This window comes from Heterodontus francisci, chromosome 11, assembly GCF_036365525.1.
Source record: "Heterodontus francisci isolate sHetFra1 chromosome 11, sHetFra1.hap1, whole genome shotgun sequence".
NCBI lineage: Eukaryota > Metazoa > Chordata > Chondrichthyes > Heterodontiformes > Heterodontidae > Heterodontus > Heterodontus francisci.
In genome coordinates this window covers 80,268,777-80,294,228 of record NC_090381.1, presented here as the reverse complement: position 1 = coordinate 80,294,228, position 25,452 = coordinate 80,268,777, and the positions used below count along the sequence as shown (strand labels likewise).

Sequence of the window (25,452 nt, the reverse complement as noted above, 5' to 3'; positions counted from 1 at the left end):
AAAAACAAAGCCCACATAAGACAGCAGTTTGACTGGCCAAAACTCCACAAGTGGAGTTGCCATATGTGCCAGGTTGAGGGGAAACCCCAAATTACAGTGAAATCTGCACCCCTAAGTCCTGTATCTGTGTTAGGAGGACCCTCCAGCAGAGGGCTGGTGAACTGTAAGGGACCCCTGCTGAAAAAAAAAGTGGACAGGCAGGCGCAAGGCTGGCAAAAGTTTAGAAAGGAACAGGGAAAAAGGGACCAAGAGGACAGGTTAAAGGAAGTCTGGGAGGAATCCCAGATGAACACCCCTACTATCCGGACAGCCAACCCCGAAATGTTTGAAAAATTCAACCCACATCCTCCTATGTAAATGCAGACACTAGAAGCAGCCCATGAGTTTCTAACAGCATTTACAGGAACCTGCAGAGACAAAGGAAGTCCTCAAGAGAGCAGAGAAACTGGGAGGGTGATGCCTCACCTAGTCAAAGTGAAGCAGGGGAGTGCAGCAGAATTTGGACAAATACCTGCAAGCAGGAATATCCTCTGTGACCAAGGGAAGATTAGCAAAGAATCCACCCCCACAGTCAGGAAAAAAGGGAACCAGCCATCCCCCTTGCATGACTCATCAAAGCACTGAAGGAAAGTGCAGAGTAGAACGAGCCACTGCCGCCGCCCCTGAGCAAAACTCTCAACTAGGGCTAATTAAACCTAATCCTCCCCCTGTAGACCTCAACAAGAACAAAGGCCTCCTAGGCTGTCATGGAAATCTGCAAACTGAAAAATCATTCCCACATGTTTATTGGGCTGCCAAAAAGGGCCGTTTAAAGCAGCACTGCTACCAAGAAAAGACAGACTGTAACAATTGAATGAATGCGAGAGATGCGTGTGTGTCTTCCTATCCTTATCTTCTCTCTAGTCCCTTTTAAAGAAATGCTATTTTTTTTTAAATCGCATTTCATTCTGCTGAGTGTAGAGGTGTCATGCAGACCCCCACCTACCAAGAATGAGGCATATTAATTTTGTCATATGAACATTGATTTTAAACTGTTGCTGGAGTGTAGAAATGACTTGTTTGAAGATCACCAGACATTGGGCTGGAAGGACACTTGCATACTAAGAGACACTGCTTGTGGAAACAAAGGACTATTCCCTGCTCCAATTAACTCAATTGGATTCTGGTCATCAGACATTGAAGGTGTAAGGAAGCGCATTGCAGAGAGTGCTAAGGTAATACAATCCACAAACCTTGCAGGAGAGACTGTTCCAAATAAGGAGCTAGTCACATGACTAACCTGCTGGGCAACCTGGGGTTTTTTGAATTGTGCCACACAGAAAGGAACAAGGAAGCATCTCTCTCTCTCTTTTCTCTCTCTCTCTCTCGCTTTCTCCCAAGCCACCGGACCCAAAGAAGACATGTAAACCTCAAGACTCCTATATTGGAACAAGTTGAAGTGTGAACTGGGTCCCGATGAATTAACATAGAAACAAAGAAAATAGGAGCAGAAGTAGGCCATTCAGCCTTTTGAGCCTGCTCCACCATTCAAAAAAGATCATGGCTAATTGTCTAATTCAGTACCCTGTTCCCACTTCCTTCCCACATCACTTGATCACTTGAATTGCGAAACTTACCGGCAACCAAAGACTCCACATTGAACTGAAAGGACTGTAACTACCAGATATTGCCTCAAATTTTTCCCCGTTACTCTTTTCTACTTTTTCTGTCTCTATCTGCATGTGTGTTTATCACATATGCATGCTAGCGTGGTCGTGTCGCATATTCATAATCGTTAACCGCATTAAATCTAAGGAAAACTGTTGGATTTCTTTGCCTTACAATTGGAGCAATGAACAAGCTAAAAACACGGTGTTTTAAAATTAAAGCCTGTTATGGTTAAACCAGGTAAAGGCTGAGAGGGAGCCCCTAGACCCCTTCTCACCTGGTCGTAACATTGGTCAAAATGTTTGTAATTGGGTTTACTTGGCATCTGTTTTTGGAAGTACCATTCCATTTTGTGATTTTTCATTTGTAATTGTTCTTTTGTGGTACCTTGTACCATCCTCTTAAGTCAGTCTGTCTATATCACTAACACTATCAACTAATGACTTTTATAATTATTTAATAAACTTAATTAAATTTAGTTATCAGTACGGACCTCGTATAGCATGTCTCGGTGTGTTTCATCTTCTAATTCCATTATAACAGAGACCTTGGAATGGATTTATTGACTTAAAAGTGTTTCTGGTTCATATTCTATTGTAACAGGGATATTTATGGATTTTTAACTCTGCCCTTAAAAGAGTATCTCAATGAGTCTTGAAAACTGACCATTTATTCAATCTTTAATTATAAAATGTATAATGTATTAATTATATCTAAATTCTACCTAATTAAGCCTATTATACATGTTTCATCGCAGCCTGACAGTAATTATCAGTGCCAGGTGATGCCATTCAGGCTAAAAAATGCCCCAACCACTTTTCAAAGATTGATGAATCAGGTGGTCATCAGTCTTCCCAACAGTGTAGTGTATCCTGATGATGTACTAATATACAGTAACATTTGGCATGAACACTTAAACCAGCTAAAAATTCTGTTTAAAGAACTACAAGCAGTGGACTTAGTGATAAATCTGGAATGAAGCGAATTCAAAAAAGCAAGAGTAACTTACCTCAGACACATAGTGGGGCAAGGACAGGTATTGCCAAAAATGGCAAAGGTACAAGCATTAGTAGAGTTCCCTATCCCTAAATCTAAATGGGAAATAATGAGGTTTTTAAGGATGTATGGTTTTTACAGGAAATTTGTATGGAATTTTAGTACTGTGGCTGATCTATTAACCGATTTGCTACAAAAAAGAACAACAAAGTAGTATGGTCATATGAATGCCAGGCAGCTTTTGAAAAGCTAAAGGCAATCCTAACTAATGAACCAGTGTTGACTGCTCCAAATTTTGCTAAACCCTTTAAAATAGCAATTGATGCTGACGACCTGCAGGTTGGTGGAGTCCTATTGCAGAATGACGAATTGGGCATAGAGAAACCAATAGGGTACTTTTCAAGAAAACTAACATTGCCATCAAAAAAGTATTCCACTGTGGAAAAAGAAACACTAGGACTTTTGCTGGCTCTCAAACATTTCCAAGTATATGTCTGCCAAGACTATAAAGGAATACTAATATACACTTACCATAACCCATTAACGTTAGTGGAAAAATTTAAAAACTGAAATGCTAGAATATTTTGATAGAGTTTGTTGTTACAGCCTTATCATTTGAAAAATGTACATATTTCTGGGAAAAATGATGTTATTGCCGACGCTTTGTCACAAATTTAACCATGTTAAGTTGTATGGATGGCGATGGAACAAAGCAAATGCTATAAATTATCAGTAGAGTGAATGAGGGCATGAATGTGGAAAATGTTAGAGTGTTTTTCCCAATTTCTATTGTTTTTGCAATGTAACGAAATGCATTTTAAAAATGTTGTTTCATTTCGCCAAGGGCCGGAGGTGTCACAGAACTGTGTGTATTTTCTCCTCTGTTTGAAACAATTTGATTTTAAGACTATTAAAACACTGCACCTTGAAGACAGAGAGAGGAGTGTTAGAATTCTGAGGCAGTGTGCCAACTGCATTTGTAATCTAGGCAACAGCAGGAGAGTGAGAAGGTCACATGGTATAATGTTTCAATTTAACTGTGTGTAAAAACCAGCTGAAACCAGTTTTGAGAGACACCAGCAAAGTGTGCTTTCTGAAGGAAAGAGCTGTCTATTTCTCTCAGCAGAAATTTTACAAAGAGCTACAGGCCATGTTAATTGCCTAAGGAGGACAAAACCTTTGGAAGAGACCATTTGTATTGCTGGAGGTAACAAAATTCCTTTTCTTTATTTCCAATCTAAGAAGTTTTTTTTAATTCATTCATGGGATGTGGGCGACGCTGGCCAGGCCAGCATTTATTGCCCATCCGTAATTGCCCTTGAGAAGGTGGTGGTGAGCTGCCTTCTTGAACGGCTGCAGTCCATTTGGGGTGGGTATACCCACAGTGCTGTTAGGAAGGGAGTTCCAGGATTTTGACCCAGCGACAGTGAAGGAACAGCAATATAGTCCCAAGTCAGGATGGTGTGTGACTTGGAGGGGAACTTGTAGGTGGTGATGTTCCCATGTATTTGCTGCCCTTGTCCTTCTAGTTGGTAGAGGTCGCGGGTTTGGAAGGTGCTGTCTAAAGAGCCTTGGTGCATTGCTGCAGTGCATCTTGTAGATGGTACACACTGCTGCCACTGTGCGTCGGTGGTGGAGGGCGTGAATGTTTGTAGATAGGGTGCCAATCAAGCGGGCTGCTTTGTCCTGGATGGTGTCGAGCTTCTTGAGTGTTGTTGGAGCTGCACCCATCCAGGCAAGTGGAGAGTATTCCATCACACTTCTGACTTGTGCCTTGTAGATGGTGGTCAGGCTTTGGGGAGTCAGGAGGTGAGTTACTCGCCTCAGGATTCCTAGCCTCTGACCTGCTCTTGTAGCCACGGCATTTATATGGCTACTCCAGTTCAGTTTCTGGTCAATGGTAACCCCTAGGATGTTGATAGTGGGGGATTCAGCGATGGTAATGCTGTTGAATGTCAAGGGGAGATGGTTAGATTCTCTCTTGTTAGAGATGGTCATTGCCTGGCACTTGTGTGGCGCGAATGTTACTTGCCACTTATCAGCCCAAGCCTGGATATTGTCCAGGTCTTGCTGCATTTCTACATGGACTGCTTCAGTATCTGAGGAGTCACGAATGGTGCTGAACATTGTGCAATCATCCGTGAACATCCCCACTTCTGACCTTATGATTGAAGGAAGGTCATTGATGAAGCAGCTGAAGATGGTTGGGCCTAGGATACTACCCTGAGGAACTCCTGCAGTGATGTTCTGGAGCTCAGATGATTGACCTCCAACAACCACAACCATCTTCCTTTGCGCTAGGTATGACTCCAGCCAGCGGTGGGTTTTCCCCCTGATTCCCATTGACCTCAGTTTTTCTAGGGCTCCTTGATGCCATACTTGGTCAAATGCTTCAAGATTCAATGTCTCTTGATGATTGTGTTTGCTGGAATTCACTGTAAAGTTTCGACTGAGAGACTATCAGTTTTAAAATTCAAGTAGACCTATTGCTGTGCTCATCATTGAAAGAACTGTGTGACGCCTGCTGCAGCCGAATGCCTATCTACTAAGAGACTGTTTCGTGAAATCTGCATGGAGACTTTGAGTGGCATCTAATTATTTTTACACTAGGATACCTCATTCATCAGAAACATAGTCCACAAAGACTCATAACGCAGTTATTTATTTATTCTTAAGCAACAGCTAATTTTTAAAACATAATTCTTTTTAAAACCGGTTAACCATTGATTTTTGAGTGTATGTGTATGAATTGGGGAGTTAGGTTAAAATAAGAAGTTATAATGTCATTAGACATAGATTTATCTTAATAGTGTTTAAGATTTAGTTTTAATAAATTGTTAATTTGTTGTTGTCTAAAGATACCTGGTTTGGCCTGTTTTATTCTGGGGGTTACTAGAATGTTTGATTAGGCTGTTTTCTGGTTTGGTGGGAAAACTTTAATAACATGCTGTGACTTGTGGAGTGATGGGACTGAGTTGACAGTGCATTGCTCCCGCCTGGGTCGTAAGAATGAGGTAACAAGTGTTCATCAAGATCCACTGCTTTTCTTGATATATATTAATGACTTTGACATGGGTTCACAAGGCAGAATTTGCAGACGACACAAAATTTGGAAGTGTGTACTGCGAGGAAGATAGTGATCAACTTCAAGAGGACATAGCCCATAGTGGAATGGACGGACACGTGGCAGATAAAACTTAATGTAGAGAAGTGTGAAGTGATACGTTTTGATAGGAAGAATGAGAAGAGGCAATATAAATTAAAGGGTACAATTCTAAAGGGGGTGCAGGAACAGAGAGACCTGGGGTATATGTGCACAAGTCATTGAAGATGGCAGGGCAGGTTGAGGAAGTGGTTAAAAAGGCATATGGAATCCTTGGCTTTATAAATAAAGGCATAGATTACAAAAGCAGGGAAGATATGATGAACCCTTATAAAACACTGGTTCGGGATCAACTGGAATATTTTGTCCATTTCTGGGCACTGCACTTCAGGAAGGCTGTGAAGCCCTTAGAGAGAGTGCAGAAAAGATTTATGAGAATGCTTCCGGGGATGAGGATAGATTGGAGAAGCTGGGGTTGTCTGCCTTAGGAAAGAGAAAGCTGAGGGAAGATTTGTTAGAGGTGTTCAAAATCATGAGAGGTCTAGACAGAGTACATGGAGAGAAACTCTTTGGAACCCTTTGGTGGAATGGTGAAGAACCAGAAAATGCTGATTTAAGGTGAATTGTAAAAGAACCAAAGAGGCCATGAGAAAACACTTTTTATACAGCGAGTGATTAGGATCTGGAATGCACTGCCTGAGAGTGTGGTGGAGGCAGATTCAATTGTGGCTTTCAAAAGAGAATTGAACAAACACCTGAACATAACAAATGTGCAGGGTTATGGGGAAAGGGCGAAGGAGTGGACTAGCTGAATTGCTCTCGCTCAACATCAGTGCAGACTTGATGGACCGAATGGCCTCCTTCTGTGCTGTATCAATTCTATGATTCAATGATTGATCTTTTTTAATTCCACCCTCATTTCCTCATAGTTTGTTCCTTTGCAATCTATCATCTTAGTCTCTATCCTACTTATGTCACTCTGGATCTTAATCTTCAACCTTACTCAGTTGTGGTCAGTTATTATTTGAGCCCTACCAAAATCACAGCCATGAAAAATGCGTCTTGGACCATGAAATCTCAGGTCCTCTGTGAAATTGGCATTTTGCGAACTTCGCGTGTTTTATTCATTGACACAAGGCTTACCTCGTTGATTTCTGGGCATGTTGCGAACTTCACGCATTTTTGTGATTGACACAAGGCTCAACTCGCAAATTGGTAAATGGGAGAGGGCTTCAGGTGCAGTTTTGAGAGATGCATTCTCAAGTATTTGCAGACAAGTGAGAATGCCAGAATGAGCAAATCAAAAAACCGTTATTGCAGCATATTGAGTGAAAGAATTTGGAAGCTTAATTCTGCATGCTGATGGTGAAATACTGTTTTATACAAGATGTAATGTTTCATTGGATCACACACAGCGGGACATGGTTCAGCGCTACTTACAGTCCAAAAGTCATCTCAGCAGAAAGAGAGGAACTGACACTGCACAGCTGGAAAACTAAAATGCAAAAGAAAAACAAGCACCGATTTCATCTTTTTTTAAGAAGTCGACAGAGAGCTCAGAAAATCAGTTGGTTACAATGGAACTTGTGGATGCTTTTGCAAGCGCCAACATACCATTGGAAAAACTTGATCACCCAAAGCTGTGGGTATTAATTCAACGTAATGTGCGAAATGGTGGTTGCTTGCCAAGTACATATAAACTATGACAGGACTACTTACCAAAGGTTTTTGAAACATATTGTGAAGAGATGAAATCTCAGATTAATGCCTTTGAGTCTTTTGCAATTATTTGTGATGAGTCCAACGATGAGGAAGACATGTGTAGCATGTTGTTACGACAGACCGCTCTGAGCAAAGCCCCCAATCAAAATATACGATTCTGATTGTGGTGGGAAAAATGCACTGTTAATTCAATCCCGTCCCTCCACAGATCACCTAACATATCATTTTAACTTTCTAAATTAAAGAAAAACCCAGCCAAATTGTATCATCTATTAACCCCCGAATAAGGCTAACCAAAACAGGTGTCTTTAAATCAACAAATTAACTGTTTAATTAGAAAAACTAAATTCTTAAACATTACGAAGATATAAACAATAATTAAAATAGAAAAATTAGAGTCCTTGCAAATTTGCACTTCCCGATGAACAATCATCTGATTAAAGTACACACGCAATCTTCCAGGGTCCGATGAGGAAAGGAAAACAGTCCAACACCCAAAGTTTCAAACTTCTCTGTCTTCCAGTGATGACCACAGTAGATCAACAACTTGCAACCACTTTCAATAGAATCAATCTGGCTTTGGAATTTTAGAGGAATAAAAGATTGTCACGTCTAACTTCCCTTCCTTCAGTTTAAATTATCAGAGATCTCTGTTTTGGCTTGACGTTTTAGAATTTTGAGGAGAATAATAAATAAACAGACTAAATTCTCTTCCTTCAGTTTAAATGGGCTGAGAGCGCCTCTTTCAGGTGCTAACAGACAGCCGTCTGTCTTTGTCCTCTGTTAGAACAGGCGGTTTGCAATATAAGCCGGTTCAAAATTAAATTGTAACAAATGTATCTCTCGATGCTCAATCCAAATGGCTGTATCCAGGGCAATGAGAATGCATTCTTTGACTCAGTCTTTAGAGCTTGCTGCCTTAAAGCACTACAGCTCTTTTCCAGCCTTAAAGGCAAACCACATTCTTCCCTGAAAAAAAAACCGACAGGATCATAACACCTCCACCCCTGGTGGAATGAAACGCCATTCATGGAATGCGTTTCATTACAATGGGTAAAAAAAATACAAATTGAAAAAACGCTAACATTTTTTGATTCGCATTTACAGGCATATTCCTTTCTAAAATGTTAAGACTACAGCAACAAGTTCCACTGAAACATTTTGGCTTTAAAATTTCAAAAGATTATCCTAATTAACCCTTTCAAATTTACAAGCATAGTCTTCCAATTGTTTCATGTTTTCCTTCCAAGTATCCCTATTGTCCATCCCCTCAGCCAGGTGAACTGCACAGCTTGCAGCACTGACCACTACTGGGTTTACTATTCTCTGAGAAGTTTCTTGAGTACCCCTTAACCGATGTGGCATCACTTGACACTGGAAAATCCTGTCCGGTGTAACAGAAGCTGACTTTTTCTTACCCTGGGAGTCAAAGGAATTTGACAGTATCCCTCCAACACCCCTGTCCCTTTAAGACACATGGTGTTGCCCACTCTGTCCATACAGTCCTTTCAATGAAAATTTGCGTTGGATTCTGCCTTCTTCATCGAAGTGACTTTTCTATTTTCTATGCCAGTTTGAGCCGTCCCACAAGGTTCAGACATCAAGACCATCTGCGAATTCCAGCTGTCCTGACTAGGTTCAACTAAGCTGCCCTTCAGCATGCATTGTACCTCTGCTTCCACTTGGGCCTCTCTGTCTGGACCTAAGCGGTAAGGACGTTGTTTTAAAGGAATGTGTGGCTAAGGTTGTGCATCCTGGCTTATCCGTACAAACTTGTTGAAACGTTGTGAAAACCCTGGTTAGGACTTCATGCTGTTTTGCCTCTAAGTGTAAAAGCCTATTGTTTAATTTTCCTAGCTATTCTGTATTCGCTAATTGGATAGTTGGAGATTCAATCTGAGAATTTCCTTGGCCTATTTCTGCCTCATCCTCACTATCCTTTTCCTTCTCAACAGTCCCAATAACCTGACATACCTGTACTGGCTTATCTTTCTCCCTACAGTAATATTGTTTGAGCATATTAATGTGACACAACCGGTTCTTCTTCCGGCGATCAGGAGTGTCAATCAGGTAATCTACCTTGCCCACTCTTTTGATCACTCTATATGGACCACTGAACTGTGCTGTTAATGGTTCTCCCTGTGATGGTAACAACATTAGTACTTCATCCCCTGGTTTTATGGTAGGTTGTGGTTTTCCCACCATTTGACAGGTATGGCACGCCCTACAATATTGTCCCACATCCTTTATAAGACCTGGCCAGTAATAATGTTTGCTTATTTGTGATTTGGTCTTCCGAATTCCCCTATGTCCTGCAAAAGGAATGTCGTGTGCTAACCTTAATAATCCTTGTCAATAATTAGGTGGTATCACTATCTGTTCAACAACTGTCCATTCTTCATCAGCAGGCCTATGAGGCGGTCTCCATTTCGTCCTCAAAACCCCGTTTGTCGTATAATAGCCTTCTGGAACTTCTTTCTCCTCAGCTTCTAACAGAGTCATCTGTGCTATTCGGTATATCTCTGGATCAGCTTGCTGTGCTGCAGTGATAGACAATCTGTTAAATATCTCATTTGGATTATCTAAATCACCAAATGAGGTTTCAGATGCTTGGCTATCTATTTGTGGTGCCCTTTAACCTCCGACAATGGATCCTGTCTAGCCATTGCTTGGGTAACTACACATGCAAGAAGTATTCCTGGAACTTGCTCCTGTAATTGCTCCATTTCCTTAATTTCACTTGGTTCCTCTGTAACTATAGGATAAACTGATACTTTTGATCCAGCCAAATCATTTCCTAGGAGTAGATCAATTCCCTTTACTGGTAAACTGTGGACAACAACTACAGTTATTATCCCAAATATTAAGTCACTCTCTAGATGTCCTTTATACAAAGGTACAGGTATATACTCACCGCCAATTCCATTAACTAAAACTTCAGCGTTCAAGGCGCTCTCTGGTGGAGACCTCATATCTTTCCCCAGCAAGAGTGTTTGGGTTGCTCCTGTGTCCCTGAATATAATGATAGGTTTTCCTGCCTCACTTACAGGATACGGAGTTACTCTCCCCTTTGACAAAAATTCACTATAACTCACAGGTAGTTTATTCTTAACCTCTGCACTCACTTTAGTTTTAGTATCTGGTTTCACATTCACAGCTGTCATTAAAGCTATAGCCTGGTTTGCTATACTCTGAGTCAGAGTCTTTTCCTCTGCACTAACTTTGTGTACCCCAACAAATCCTATGGGTTTACCTTGCAATTTCCAGTACTCTGAATGAAGATGACCCGTTTTGTTGCAATGATAACACTTTGGCTTGCGAACCTCACTTCGACCCTCAGCGCCTTCCTTTCTAACCTGAGGAGGTGATCCTGGGGCATTCCCAGCTGTTCCTTCTTGTCCCCGGCTACTTGCCTTCCTTTCACTCTCCCACTTTCTATCCTTCTCGGATTTATGGGGGTGATGGACAAAATAGGTTGGCTTACTCACAAGCTCAAAATCATCAGCAAACACTGCTGCTTGCCTAGCTTTCAAAACTTTCAGGTTATCTATATGAGTTCTGACTACTGAAGGAATGGAGTTTTTAAACTCTTCTAAGAGAATCAATTCTCGAAGGTTCTCATATGTGGTTTCTATCTTTAATGCCCATATCTAACAGTCAAAATTCATTTGCTTCACCGTCTCAAATTCTAAATATGTCTGCCCTGCCAATCTCCATACGTTCCTAAACTTCTGATGGTAATCTTCAGGGACTAACTCATACGCAGCGAGAATAGCCTTTCTGGCCATCTCATAATCTGCAGAAGCCTCTTCAGAAAACATGGCATGAGCTCTGCCTTCCAGCCTGCCCTGCATGAGCAATGTCCAGCTTTCTTTCGGCCATTTCATCTGTTTGGCTATTTTTTCAAAAGATATGAAAAATGCCTCTACATCCCTTTCCTCGAACTTAGGAAGAGCCTGTATAAATTCAAATAACTTCTCGCTGGGTCCTGACCTAAATTCAGATTCATCCTTTTGTCTTAGTTCCATCTCTTTTAGCCTAAATTCCCTCTCTTCTCTTTCACTTGCTCTTTGAAGTTCACGTTTTCTTATTGCTATTGCCTTTTCTTTTTCCTGTTGAAGCTTCAGTTTTTTCATTTCTAACTGAATCCTAGCCAATTCCACTGCATTACTCTCGGACCTACTACCCTCCTGTCTCTCGTATTCCCTTTCTTGTTCCTCATATTCCCCTTCATCTGTATCATCATCATCATCTTCAAATACCAGATGTTCAGCTATTATGTCAATTATCTCTGCTTTTTTGGCACCTGATTTCAATTCCAACCCCAATTTTGCTGCAAATTCTTTTAATTTGTTCTTAGTTAAAGTTATCAAGTCACTCAAGGAAACATTCTGCTTTCCCAAAAACTCTGCTGCAACCACTAATGCCATAACAATGCTATAGACTGTACCTTATTATACAAGAGACCTGGTTCTTTTAATTTCTTTGTAATTGGTGGTGTCAGATTTAGATCCCAACAATAGAGTTTCCAATTGATCCCAATTTAAATGTTATCTTAAAAATGAGTTATTAATATGATTCCAAATGCGAGCCCTCCAAATTAGTCTGATTCTGATCCCAAACACGAGCCACCGAATTTAATATGATTCACCTGCGAGCGAGCCCCCAATTAAGATATGATTCAAATCCCAGACGAGAAACCCAATTAATATGTGATTCAAATCTCGAGTGAGCCATCTGCTGGCCTTATTCTTGTTTTCCGTCCTTGTCTAGCAGTCTCACAGTCTCATCCGTAGCGCATCTTATCTCACACACTGCTTATTCAGCAGGGTTCGTTTCTCACAGTTCTTGCCCTTGTGTAAGGATGGCTATTTTTCCCTTCATGCTCTGCAGATGCTTAGCTGTTAGCCATCTGGCTACAGGCTGAACTGGATGAAATTGGGAAACAAAACATCACCCTTGTTCCAGAGCAAGTAATTACACATTGGAATTATTTGTTTCAGGCAACACCATATCATGCAGCTCACCTGAAATACTACTCAGACTTTGTCTCAGAAGAGCACACACTGACATCGAAACCAGCTTAATGAGGAGGACACGACTGATGGATTTAATCACTTCATTTGAATCACAACATGTCACAATCCACAAAGCTTACAATAAAGCAATACTGTCCTGGGCTGAAGCATAGTCAAATGAACAACACTCTGATGACGCTGAATTAAATGCCTGTGGCAAAGAAACTCAAGCAATATTACTACATACGAACATAGGAAGTAGGAGCAGGAGTAGGTCACTCGGCCCCTCGAGCCTGCTCCGCCATTCAATAAATTCTTGGCTGAACAGATTATTCCACATTCCCACCTCCCCCCGATTATCTTTCACCTCTTGCTTATCAAGAATCTATCTACCTCTGCCTTAAACATATTCAAAGACTCTGCTTCCACTGCCTTTTGAGGAAGAGAGTTCCAAAGACTCTCAGAGAAAAAATTTCTCCTCATGTCTGTCTTAAATGGGTAACCCCGGTTCTCCACATTCCGACCTCCCCCCCGATTACCTTTCACCCCTTGCTTATCAAGAATCTATCTACCTATGCCTTAAACATATTCAAAGACTCTGCTTCCACTGCCTTTTGAGGAAGAGAGTTACAAAGACTCTCAGAGAAAAAAATTTCTCCTCATGTCTGTCTTAAATGGGTGACCCCGGTTCTAGATTCTCCGACAAGGGGAAGCATCCTTTCCACATCCATCCTGCCAAGAGCCCTCAGGATCTTATATGTTTCAATCAAGTCGCTGCTTACTCTTCTAACTTCCAGCGGATACAAGCCTAGTCTGTCCATTCTTTCCTCATAAGATATCCTGCCCATTCCAGGTATCAATCTAGTAAACCTTCTCTGAACTGCTTCCAATGCAATTACTGCTACGGGAAGAGTCAAGTGTTAAAGAAAAAGCTGCTCAGAGGTTTCAACAACCTTCTGCAACATTCCTGAAAGCTATGCATACTTTTGACCCTGCACAAATGCACCTGTTGATGGTCGATTTAAAATTGATGCGATTTCTGGCTTTGTCAAGAACTGCCGGCTGGAGATTCCTGCTTCTAAAAGCATTGGAAAAGAAGCAGCTTGTCCTTTGCCTATGCTGCAGTTTTGGAACTCTGTCGAATGCAGAATTCCCCCATCTTGCAAGACTAGCAAGGCGCTGTTTCCAACAAACTCTATGGTCGCAGAGAGAGCTGTGTCTAAACATGGACAGGTGTTCACAGCACAGACAGGAAATGAAGAGACAGTTGCAGGTTGCTCCATACTCACATTCAACCACTGACTTCAGTGAGTAAAGAATGGGACCTGTTTCTAGTTTGCTTTTTACAAGAGTTTTTGAGCATACATAAATGTCATTTGAAACCAGAAACTTCCCTTGTCTTTTTTTATTTAAATAGATCATTTTCATAGTTTGTTGCCACACCGTGAAATTTACGATTCTTACTATACTGTGAGCATGAATTTATTTCAACTAGGTTGGGTTTGGTGCTATTCGAAGGCGCTTTGTTGCGGGCGGGCTGCCGTAGAGCAGTGGGGGAGCGGGGGAGGTGGTTTCCCGGCATTCCGTGGGGTCAGAGTTGTAACTGTGCGCGGTTATGGAGGACTCGAAGGCGTCGAAGAAAGGACAGCAGCAGCCGCCGAGGAAAGGCGATGAGAAGCCGGCGGGTGGGGGCAAGGATAAAGACAAGAAGGAGAATGACGACAAGGAGCAGGAGCTGGTAACATAACTTTCTGGCGGCTCCAGGGAGTTTGCTGTGTCGCCGCGAACATAATGCCGGTTACTGCAGAGTCACGGAGGCTCAGGGCCGAGAGTCAGGCTGAGGCCTGGCCCGGGACCCAGGCGCGACCTCTCCTCTCCTCCCCTCTCCATCATTTCCTTCCAGATACCGTACCTTGCAGCGGTTTTCGAGCCGGGCTCGGACTTTCCGCAGAAACTAGGCCATGACTCGTGCCGCTAAACTTCAGTTGCGGCTTCCATCCTGCTAAATGTTCCATCTTTGTTAAACATTTCTTTTATTTGAGACTGAATTCGCCACGTTTCACCGAATCATGTTCGCGGTTTATAGTTAGAATGGTTCCCAGATGATTTCAGCACTAACGTTCGCAACATACAGTAACGTTTCTTTAAGGAATTAAATATCCCAGAGCCTGTTTCAAATCGAGCAAATTGTTTAAGGTTTCATCAGCTTTAGTCTCTGCTTCCTACTGACATTTCTAGGAGGTATAAAATCCGCTATAAATCATCTTGTCTTATCTCCATTCGTTTATCACGCTCTCTTTTTAAGGAAATCATAAATATGGTATAAATTGTAAGAATCCAAACATGAAATTATGCCTGACGAAGGCTATATGAAAGATGCTTGTCGTTTGATAGGTGAATTACAAATTCAAAGGGCGTCCTAAATATTTGAGCAGGTAATTCATGAAGGTTTTTCCTTCCAGTCGAACAATTATTCCCATTGAGTTTTACATTCTTTTTGAGTGGAATATTACATTACGGGGCCTTGTGTGGAATCGACATTCAACATCCTAGTTGAAATAAAATTAACTCTGTTAACTAGGACAAATCAAGCTCGGTTTCCTCCCACAAGCCAAAAGACTTGCAGGTTGATAGGTAAATTGGCCATTATAAATTGTCACTAGTATAGGTAGGTGGTAGGGGAATATAGGGACAGGTGGGGATGTTTGGTAGGAATATGGGATTAGTATAAATGGGTGGTTGATGTTCGGCACAGACTCGGTGGGCCGAAGGGCCTGTTTCAGTGCTGTATATCTAATCTAAGCTCATTGGCATGTGGGTTTACTATATTTGTACCAGTATGCTAATATAACTTGCACTTTGCCATCACTTTAACAATATATTTTAATATGTGATATGAATGGTATCAGAGTTAAACAGCTTTGTTATGCTAATCGCACTGTCCTTTGACATTCCGGTTATGTGCAACTGGTTGATAGTGTGGACCTAACAGGTTTGCTAAAGTTAGCAGCCAGGAAGATCCAGATCCAGGTTTTAAAAAAGGCTTCCCTAATGTCAATCAAAACAAATTTGTCACTTACTTTGCCTGGTGTCAGGAGCTTGCTGCACAACAGCAATATAAAAGAGGCTTTAGTTCATTACCACAAATTGTTCCCATTGCCATCCTGAATAACAGAACAATAACCAACAGCATTTTTTTTCTGAGTGTGAAATTTCTAATTGTTTGGATGATACAAAACTTGGCAATGTAATAAATAGTGAGAAAGATAGTAGCAGACTTCAGGGGAACATATAGAAACCAGTGAAATAGGCACACATAACAGATGCAATTTCATGCAGATATGTGTGAAGTAATTCACCTTGGGAGAAGCAATATGGAGAGGCAGTATACTCTAAATGGTACTTTTTTTTGAGGGGGTGCAAGAACAGAGGGACTTGGTGCATTTCCACAAATCTTTGAAGGTTGTGGTTAAGAAAACATATGGGATACTTTGTAAATAAGAGCGTTGAATACGAAAACAGAAGTCATGCTAAACCTTTACAAATACTGTTTACGGCTCAGCTGTAGTATTGTATACAGTTCTGCGCACCACACTTTGGAAGGATGTGAAATTCTGGGAGAGGATACAGAGGAGGTTTACCAGGATGATTAGGGATGAGAGACTTCAGTTACATGGAGATGTTGGCAAAGTTGGGATTGTTCTCAAAGCAGGGAAGGTTAAGGGGAAACCTGATGAAGGGTTTTGATAAAGGAAGAAAGGAGAAACTGTTTCCTCTAGCAAGTGAGTTGGTAACCAAAGGTCATAGATTTAAAATAATTGTCGAAAGAACTAGAGGGGGAATGAGAATTTTATTCGCTGTTTGCTAACATCTGGAATGCACTACCTGAAAAGGTGGTGGAATCAGATTCCATAGGAGCATTCAAAAAGCAACTGGAATATGAGGCCAAATTTGTAGAATTATGGGGGAAAAGCTGGGGTGTAGGACCAAGTTGGACAGTTCTTTCAAATAACCAGCATAGTCACAACTGATAAAATGGTTTCTTTCTGTGCTGTAAGATTTTATGATTCTAAATAGCTCAAACTTCAGACACAACTTAAGTTTCAAAGGCAGCACTTGTTCAATATTTTTTCCTTCAGTCAAGGGAGCGTAACATATGAGTTTCACCTTTTACTTTTACGTTAACTGTTTGTATGCAGAACTCTCAGCTTTTTGGTTTCCAATGTGAAATTCAAATACTTAATGACTGCATGTTAGAGGAGTCCTATATAGGAGAAGCTTTTATATTTGACTTACTGCAATGAAGTGCTTAAGCTGGCTACAAGAACAAGGTTCTTTGTGGGCCATTTATATTTGTGTGGATGAGAAATACCCGTACTACACGGTGTTTTTTGCAGTTTAGTTAATTGGAACAATACTGTGTGTACACTGAAAGTTTCATACATTTGCTGCAAGTTTAATAAATCAGTTACCACACAATTAGCCTCTTTATGGAATTTTAGCTTTTGAGTAGTTTTGAATTTGATGTGCCATTGCTCTTGAAATTTTGAGACAAGTTTTAAAGAAATTACCTTTTAGGGCAGGGACATTTTATGATTGCATGCACCATACTTGGTTTTCTCCCTTTATCCTTTTGCCATCCCATGTTCCCCATGAAAAATGAAACTACGAATATATTTTAAATTGAGGGCCCATCAATGCATGAATGCTAATGCACTAAAATTAAATTTTTTTCTTAGGATTTTACCCTAATCTTTCCAGATCATTTTAAAAATCTTAACTATGTTTGGCAACATTCTGGTGTTTAGTTAGTGTTGTGCAATAATTTATTCATTGACCTTCATATGTGTCCTAATCTGACACCCTTTTCATGTGTCCCAAAGAAAAGTAAGTGCAGTAAAGTACAATTTCTGCAAAAAAAAAATTACATTGTGGGATGCTGGTGGGTGAAATGGTTAATGGGTTTGATTGACTTCTGCTTTAATTTTTTTTTCTGATACTGACAAGTATTAATTTCCCATCCCTGATTATCCTCATGGCTTTGAGTCAACGAGATAGTGTTGGACTGCAGTCATGTAGACCAAACCAGGTGGGGATGGCAGGAGTGAACAGTTGGGTATTTACAGCGTCTTAGCATATTTATTGAATTCAGTTTAATATTTTGCCGTGGATTTGAACTGATGCCCGCTGGGTTGTTGACCGTGCCACAACCATGAGGGTACAATGCTCTTTTGTGGAGAAAATAATGCCAAGTGTAGGTTTGTTGAACACTGAATTAAGAGGTGTTTCTTCAATATCTTTTATTTCAGAGGTACCTTGCTACACATATCTTAAACGGTGTTCGTCTAAATTTGCTGTTTAGGGTTTTGACATCATAGGCAATACAGCTGAAATTACAATTACGTAGAAATTTATATAATGTTTGTAGCAAACTCAAGGCAATACTAAGGTTCATGCAAGTGACCACCATGGAGTGGTAATGAAGCTTTACAGGGGTTCATTCTTTTTAAATGTACTTAATACCATGCGCCATGTTTGTCATATTTACGGAACTAGTTAATAGTTATCCAGGAATGACATCCAAAAATGGTTTTAATTTTCTTTTTAGATTGCGCCAAACTTATTTTGTATTCAGTTGAAAATGCTGTAACATATTTTGGCCAGCCTTGACAAAACTTAAGTATGCAGCATTTAGTAACTTGAACTCCTTTGTGAATTTTAATTAAACATAAATTCCATTAATCATATTTTGCTTTTCTTCCAAACCATGAGTTTATGTGTGAATGTTATTGAAGTGACAAGTTCAACACTTTTTATTTTATTTAAAATCAATTTTTCTTTTTCTTTTCTTTATCAGCCAGAGTTTCAAGTTCTTGAATGGACCTTGAAGCCACAGGCTGTGACTCGGGCAAATGCCTTGCCAATTAAAAACAAAATCTCAAGGCTAGAAAAGACTATATGTCCATTTGTTCCACTTTCCCATTGTCTTAATTGTATTCAATAACATGTTTCTCTTCAATACTTGTCCAGTTTTACTGTGAAGAAATTTATTTGCCCCTGAAAGCAAGCTGTTCCAAAAGCCAATCTGCCTCATCCTTCCTGAACGTTTTTTTTCTCTGCTTATACTGCTGGCCGTTCATTCTACTGTCCCATGGCATTACAACACACTCAGTCTCATTTCTGCACCGTGTTAATTTGAAAGCCTCTATCATGTCTCCCTTCTCAAACAGTACTCTCTCGTTCCAAGAAAGATCCAAATTACATTATTGGGTTCTTTTAACTATTATTGTAAAATAGACTAGACTAAAGGTGATGTGACTGGTCAAAGTGGGGAGCACTCTTTACATTTCATCCAGGTTGACCTAGATCATTCTAGACCTGAAATGTTAACTCACTTGTTTTGTCAAGATATTGGCTGACCTGAGTACTTTCAGAAATTTCTGTATCTTAGATAAGTGTATTTCTAGTCCAGCAAGGAAAGAAGCCTTGAAATGAAAACATTAAATGCTGGAAATAGAGGTCAGTCAGTGTCTGCAAAAAAATAAAGATGTTATGACTTTCCATAACTCATCTGCTTGCGGGTACTACTGTTCAACTGCATTTCCAACATTTTCTGTTTTCATCAGTATGTGCTGTTTTTCCTTCTGATTTCATTAAGGAAAGAAGTGTTCTGCGATTTTTGTCTGGAAAATAATGTGGGACGAGTAACTGCGAGTTGGAGTGCAAATGAGCAAATGGGTTCATTGTAATAATGGAAAACAGTGATGACTGGGCAAAGGTATATCTCAGCAAAATGAGATCTGGGCGAAATTAACTGGGTAGAAAGGTTAGCAAAGGGTCAGCACTTCAGCTTTGGGAAATCTTCAGATGTGAAATGGGTGAATGGGACTTATTGCGAGTTTAGATACGGGCAGCAGAGATTTGGATGGGCTTGTGTTTATGGGGTGTGGAAGAGGAAGGTTGGCCAGGTGAGCATTGGAATAGTAGATTGGAGATATTGAAGCAAAATGGAGTTGTCAACCATGTTAAAGGCTACCGAAAGTTTGAGAAAGGTCAAGTGAGATAATGCACCAGGGGCACCCTCACGCAGGATGTAATTTGTGAATTTGATTTAGGGTTATTTCTGTGCTGTGATGGGACGAAAATCTGATTGAGTATCAGTTGTGGGAAAGGTGGACACGGATTTGGAAGGCAACAACACGTTCAAAAACTAGAGGGCAAAGGGAAATTTGAGATGGGGTGAATGTTTTTTATTGAGGGGGGTGTTGGTGATGGCAAGTGGCACATGGCGGCGCAGTGGTTATCACCACAGCCTCACAGCTCCAGCGACCTGGGTTCAATTCCGGGTACTACCTGTGTGGAGTTTGAAAGTTCTCCCTGTGACCGCGTGGGTTTCCTCTCGATGCTCCAGTTTCCTCCCACTGCCAAAGACTTGCAGGTTGATAGGTAAATTGGCCATTGTGAATTACCCCTAGTGTAGGTAGGTGGTAGGAGAATTGAGGGAAGGTGGGGATATGGTAGGGAATATGGGATTAATGTAGGATTAATATAAATGGGTCAGTTGCCAGCATTCGCCAGAGCTGGCGGGCAGCCATAAAGACAGGGCTAAATTGTGGCGAGTCGAAGAGACTTAGTAGTTGGCAGGAAAAAAGACAGAGGCGCAAGGGGAGAGCCAACTGTGCAACAGCCCCGACAAACAAATTTCTCTGCAGCACCTGTGGAAGAGCCTGTCACTCCAGAATTGGCCTTTATAGCCACTCCAGGCGCTGCTTCACAAACCACTGACCACCTCCAGGCGCGTATCCATTGTCTCTCGAGATAAGGAGGCCCAAAAGAAAAAAAAGAAGAAAGTATAAATGGGTGGTTGATGGTTGGCACAGACTCGGTGGGCCAAAGGGCCTGTTTCAGTGCTATCTCTCTATGACAAGTGAAAGGGAGAGGGACAGTACTTGAGGAAAGTGAATGGTTTACAGTAGTAACTAGCATAGCCAGGAAAGGAAGTTGGGTGGTCAGAAGTTTAGCAGAAGTAGAATCAGTAGAACAACAAGTTGGACTCGAGGGCAAGAATGAGTTCAGTACAGGCATGAGAGAAGATAGGTAAAAAGCTAGACAAAGATTTAGGCTTGGGCTAGGGGAAGGGAGGAATGTGGCAGCTGAGGAAATGGTCTCAATCAGGGGCAAAGAAGTCCATGAATTTTTTGCTAATAAATAATATAACAGTAGCACTGCTAAGGGTTGAAGGGGGAGTCTTAATTGTGTTCGATGAAGGTATGGCTAAGATTAATATTTTGCATTGGTATTTACAAATGAAGGTGAGAATGCAGGTGCACCAGAGGAAGCTGTGGAACAATTGTTTGGAGATAACTGTAGAATCCAAGTTGGTTTCTAAAAGAAACTTAGTAGAACTCAAGATGAATAAATCATTAGGCCCTAATAGTGTGCATGTAGGCTGTTGACAGAAGCCAGGGAGGAGATCTCAGATTCTGGCCACAGTTTTAAATCCTCAAATATGCAAGCTATACCATTGGACTGGAAAGCAGCGGTGTAATGTCTTTAAGAAAGGAAAGATAATCAAGGACAGCAAGTGTGGTAGGATATGTTTGAAAAATGTAACTCTTTTGAAATGGAAATGAATAGATTAAAGGAATGCATCAATAAGGAATGAAAATCTGATTGAGTATCAGTTGTGGGAAAGATAGACATGGATTTGGGAGGCAACAACATGTTCAATGTAATTGAACTGTCAAATGGCATTCAAATAAGGTGCTTTGATGTTTACAAAAAAATTTGGGCAGAGTGTAGAAAAGGAAATGTACCCACATGGATAGAACGTTATTCAATTCAGTTTCAATTTATTGTCCATACAGAAATTCATTTCGGGTACATTTCTCATTAACATATTACAAATAATTAATAACATATTACCCTATCACAAAAGTCTTCACTTGATTCAAATATATGTTAACTAATTCCAGTACATTAAAATAATCAGTGGGTCCCATCATGAGTTCATATCCTCATGCATTCATCAATCCCTTGTTAAAAGTTCTTAGTGAGAAATGCACAACAAGTTCAAGAACTGATTTGTCCGACATCTAAGAGATTGTAGCCTTTTCTCTGAACGCATCCAACAGTAATACTGAGACCAGGGGTGATTCTCACTGTTCATAACACACTTTACTTTCATCATAATTCTTCGAGGGCAGATTTTGCCAAGAAAGATCTCACCAAATACCCTTCCTGCCTGATTCAACAATCTCTGTAACCTCATAGAATCTTCATTCCGAAGACATGAGTACCAGGACAGCCATCCTAAAAGGACTTGCAACTACAGCCATATAGAAGAGTTTCATGATTGTGAGATCTACTGAAAAGGACTTTAACTTTTGAGGTAGTGTAATCGTGTATGTCCCTTGGCCACCACATCGCTACACTGTTTCTGCCCCCTCCACTCCCCACCCCACCCCACCCCACCCCACCCCAATTCAACTTACCATCTACTTTGATAGCTAGGTATTTGTAGCTAGTGATCATTTCAGTGTTTACATCATGAAGCTTCACAGGAACAATATCTGTACCTGGCTTTTTCCTGAAGTCTATAACTCGTTCTTTCGTCTTGTTTTTGTTCAATTTAAGAGAATTGTCAATGCACCATTTGATGAACCTCTCCACTGAGTTCCTATAGTTTACTTCGTTGTTCCTATTGAGAACCACAAGTACAGTATCATCAGCATCGTCATGTTCTGATCGACCTCATTCGTGTATATCTACAAGGCACAAGTCAGGAGTGTGATGGAATACTCTCCACTTGCCTGGATGGGTGCAGCTCCAACAACACTCAAGAAGCTCGACACCATCCAGGACCAAGCAGCCCGCTTGATTGGCACCCCATCTACAGACATTCACTCCCTCCACCACCAATGCACAGTGGCAGCAATGTGTACCATCTACAAGATGCGCTGCAGCAACGCATCAAGGTTTCTTAGACAGTACCTTCCCAACCCACGACCTCTACCACCTAGAAGGACAAAGGCAGTGGATGCGTGGGAACACCGCCACCTGCGAGTTCCCCTCCACGCCACACACCATCCTGATTTGGAACTGTATCGCCGGGTCAAAATCTTGTAACACTCTAACAGCACTGGGTGTACCAACCCCACATGGACTGCAGTGGTTCAGAAAGGCGGCTCACCACCATCATCTTAAGGGCAATTAGGGATGGGCAATAAATACTGGCTTGGCCAGCGATACCCACATCCCATGAAAGATTTTTTAAAAAGCAATGGCAAAAGTACCCGGCCCTGAGGAGATCCAGTATTCATTAACATGGGCTCTGAGTAAATCGCGGAGAACCTGTTGGGTCCTGTCGTAAAGAAAATCACTGTTCCAAAATAGGAGAGTAGGATTAACATCAAGGTTTTTCAACAAGATTGAATGGTTGCATGGCATTAGAAGCTGAAAAGAAATCAACAAAGGTGGCACGAGCATGGCTCCCTAATCTGTCTGTGTGCCATTAGATAAAACAGATCAAAGTCCACTGACTTATGAGGTTGATGAGCAAACTGTAATTAATCGATATGTGGAACAAGAGGATCTAAAAGACACTGGCACAATGCGTTCGAAACACTTCATGACTATCGATGTAAGAGCTCAACAGGCTGCGACTTCTTAGCAACCGGAGCAACGATGGCTGATTTCCAACAGCAAGGAACAGTATGCGTGTCATCTGAATGGAAATGAAAAGTTAGGGTAAACAGGTGTTTCAGATTGGGATAGGGTTGGTGTGATGTACCTGGGAGTCAGTGCTGGTTCAGTTTTGTTCTCCGAAGATCTGAACTTGGGTGTGGGAGCCCAGTTAGCTGATGGCACAAGATTAGGCAAACAACAAGGTGGACTGTTATAAGACTCGTGGCAGGTTAGCGGGGTGGAAAAACAAGTGGTAAATGCGATTTGATGTGGGAGGTAATATGTTTTGGGAGGGGAAAATGAGGAATGGTGTATACAGTCAAACTAAATAAATAAAGAGACACTCGAGTGTGAATGATCAAAGAAACATAGAAAAATGGAGCGGGAGTAGGCCATTCCGCCCTTCGAGACTGCTACGTCATTCAATACAATCATAGCTGATCATCCAAACTCAGTAACCTGTTCCCGCTTTCTCCCCTGTATCCCTTGATCCCATTAGCCCCAAGAACTATGTCTAACTCTCTCTTGAATATATTTAATGATTTTGGCCTCAACTGCTTTCTGTGGTAGAGAATTCCACAGGTTCACCACTCTCTGGGTGAAGAAATTTCTCTTCATCTCAGTCCTAAATGGCTTACCCCTTATCCTTAGACTGTTATCCCTGGTCGTGGACTGCCCTGCCATTGGGAACATCCTTCCTACATCTAGTCTGTCCATTCCTGTTAGAATTTTGTAGGTTTCTATGAGATCCCCTCTCATTCTTCTAAACTCTAGTGAATACAAGCCTAATTGACCCAATCTCTCTTCATACGCCATCCCAGGAATCAGTCTGGTGAACCTTTGCTGCACCCCCTCCATAGCAAGAACATCCTTCCGCAGATAAGGGGACCAAAACTACACACACTACTCCAGATGTCGTCTCACCAAGGTCTTGTATAATTGCAGCAAGACATCCTCGCTCCTGTACTCTAATCCTCTTGCTATGAAGGCCAACATACTATTTGCCTTCTTAACTGCCTGCTGCACCTACATGCTTGCTTTCAGCGACTGGTGCACAAGGACACCCAGGTCTCGCTGCACCTCCCCTTTCCCAATCTAACACCGTTCAGAAAATCTGCCTTTTTGTTTTTGCCACCAAAGTGGATAACCTCACCTTTATCCACATTATACTGCATCTGCCATGTATTTGCTCACTCACTCAGCCTGTCCAACTCACACTGGAGCTTCTTTGCATCCTGCTCACAGCTCACACTCCCACCCAACTTGGGCTTCTAATATATTAACTCCCAAAAAGTAACGAGAGCATGTAGATAAAGCCATAAAAAGACTAAATAGAATTTTGGGTTTTATCAATAGGTGCATAGAGTACAAAAATGAAGTATGCATTTATACAACATGGGTTAGGCCAAAGAGTACTGTGCAATTTTAGGAACCTCCATTATTGAAAAGATACTAAAGCTATAAAGGTTCTGATAGTGAATTGGGAAAGACTATTCCATCTCATTGGGAGCAGTGACAAGGGGGTCATCAATTTACAATTCTCTGGGCTGAAAATGAGGAGAAATTTCTTTGGGAAGGGTTATTGGAATATTTTGCTGCGAGGAATGATTGAGGTAATATCATTGTTTCAATTTTCCCTTAATATATGCAGAGGAAGGTGCAGGGGGCTGTGGTTTTCTTTGGATTGATCTGGCAAAGAGCCAGCCCTAACCGCCATCTCTTCACTGTAGACGTCCAATCTCTCTACACCTCCATACCCCACCAGGATGGTTTGAGGGCTCTCCGCTTCTTCCTTGAACAGAGGCCCAACCAGTCCCCATGCACCACCACCCTCCTCCGCCTGGCTGAACTTGTTCTCATCTTGAACAACTTCTCCTTCAACTCCACGCACTTCCTTCAAGTAAAAGGTGTTGCTATGGGTACCTGCATGGGTCCTAGTTATGCCTGTCTTTTTGTGGGATATGTCGAACATTCCTTGTTCCAGTCCTACTCAGGCCCCCTACCCCAACTCTTTTTCTGGTACATTGATGACTGTATCGGTGCCGTTTCCTGCTCCTGCCCGGAACTTGAAAACTTTATCAACTTTGCTTCCAATTTCCATCCTTCTCTTACCTTTACATGGTCCATCTCCGACACTTCCCTTCCCTTCCTCCACTTCTCTGTCTCCATCTCTGGGGATAGGCTGTCTACTAATACCGACTCCCACAGCTACCTCGACTACACTTGTTCACACCCTGCCTCCTGTAGGGACTCCATTCCATTCTCCCAGTTTCTCCGTCT

General features: G+C 41.4%; 1 protein-coding gene across 1 annotated transcript in view; it reads left to right on the top strand.

Moving 5' to 3' along the window:
- Positions 1-14,055: 14,055 nt before the first annotated feature.
- psmd2 (proteasome 26S subunit ubiquitin receptor, non-ATPase 2) overlaps positions 14,056-25,452 on the top strand; it is a 68,221-nt gene continuing 56,824 nt past the window's right edge. Inside the window, exon 1 of the mRNA XM_068042323.1 lies at positions 14,056-14,224. Coding sequence (XP_067898424.1) covers positions 14,102-14,224 — 123 coding nt within the window. The 5' untranslated portion in view covers positions 14,056-14,101. The remainder of the gene's footprint in view (positions 14,225-25,452) is intronic.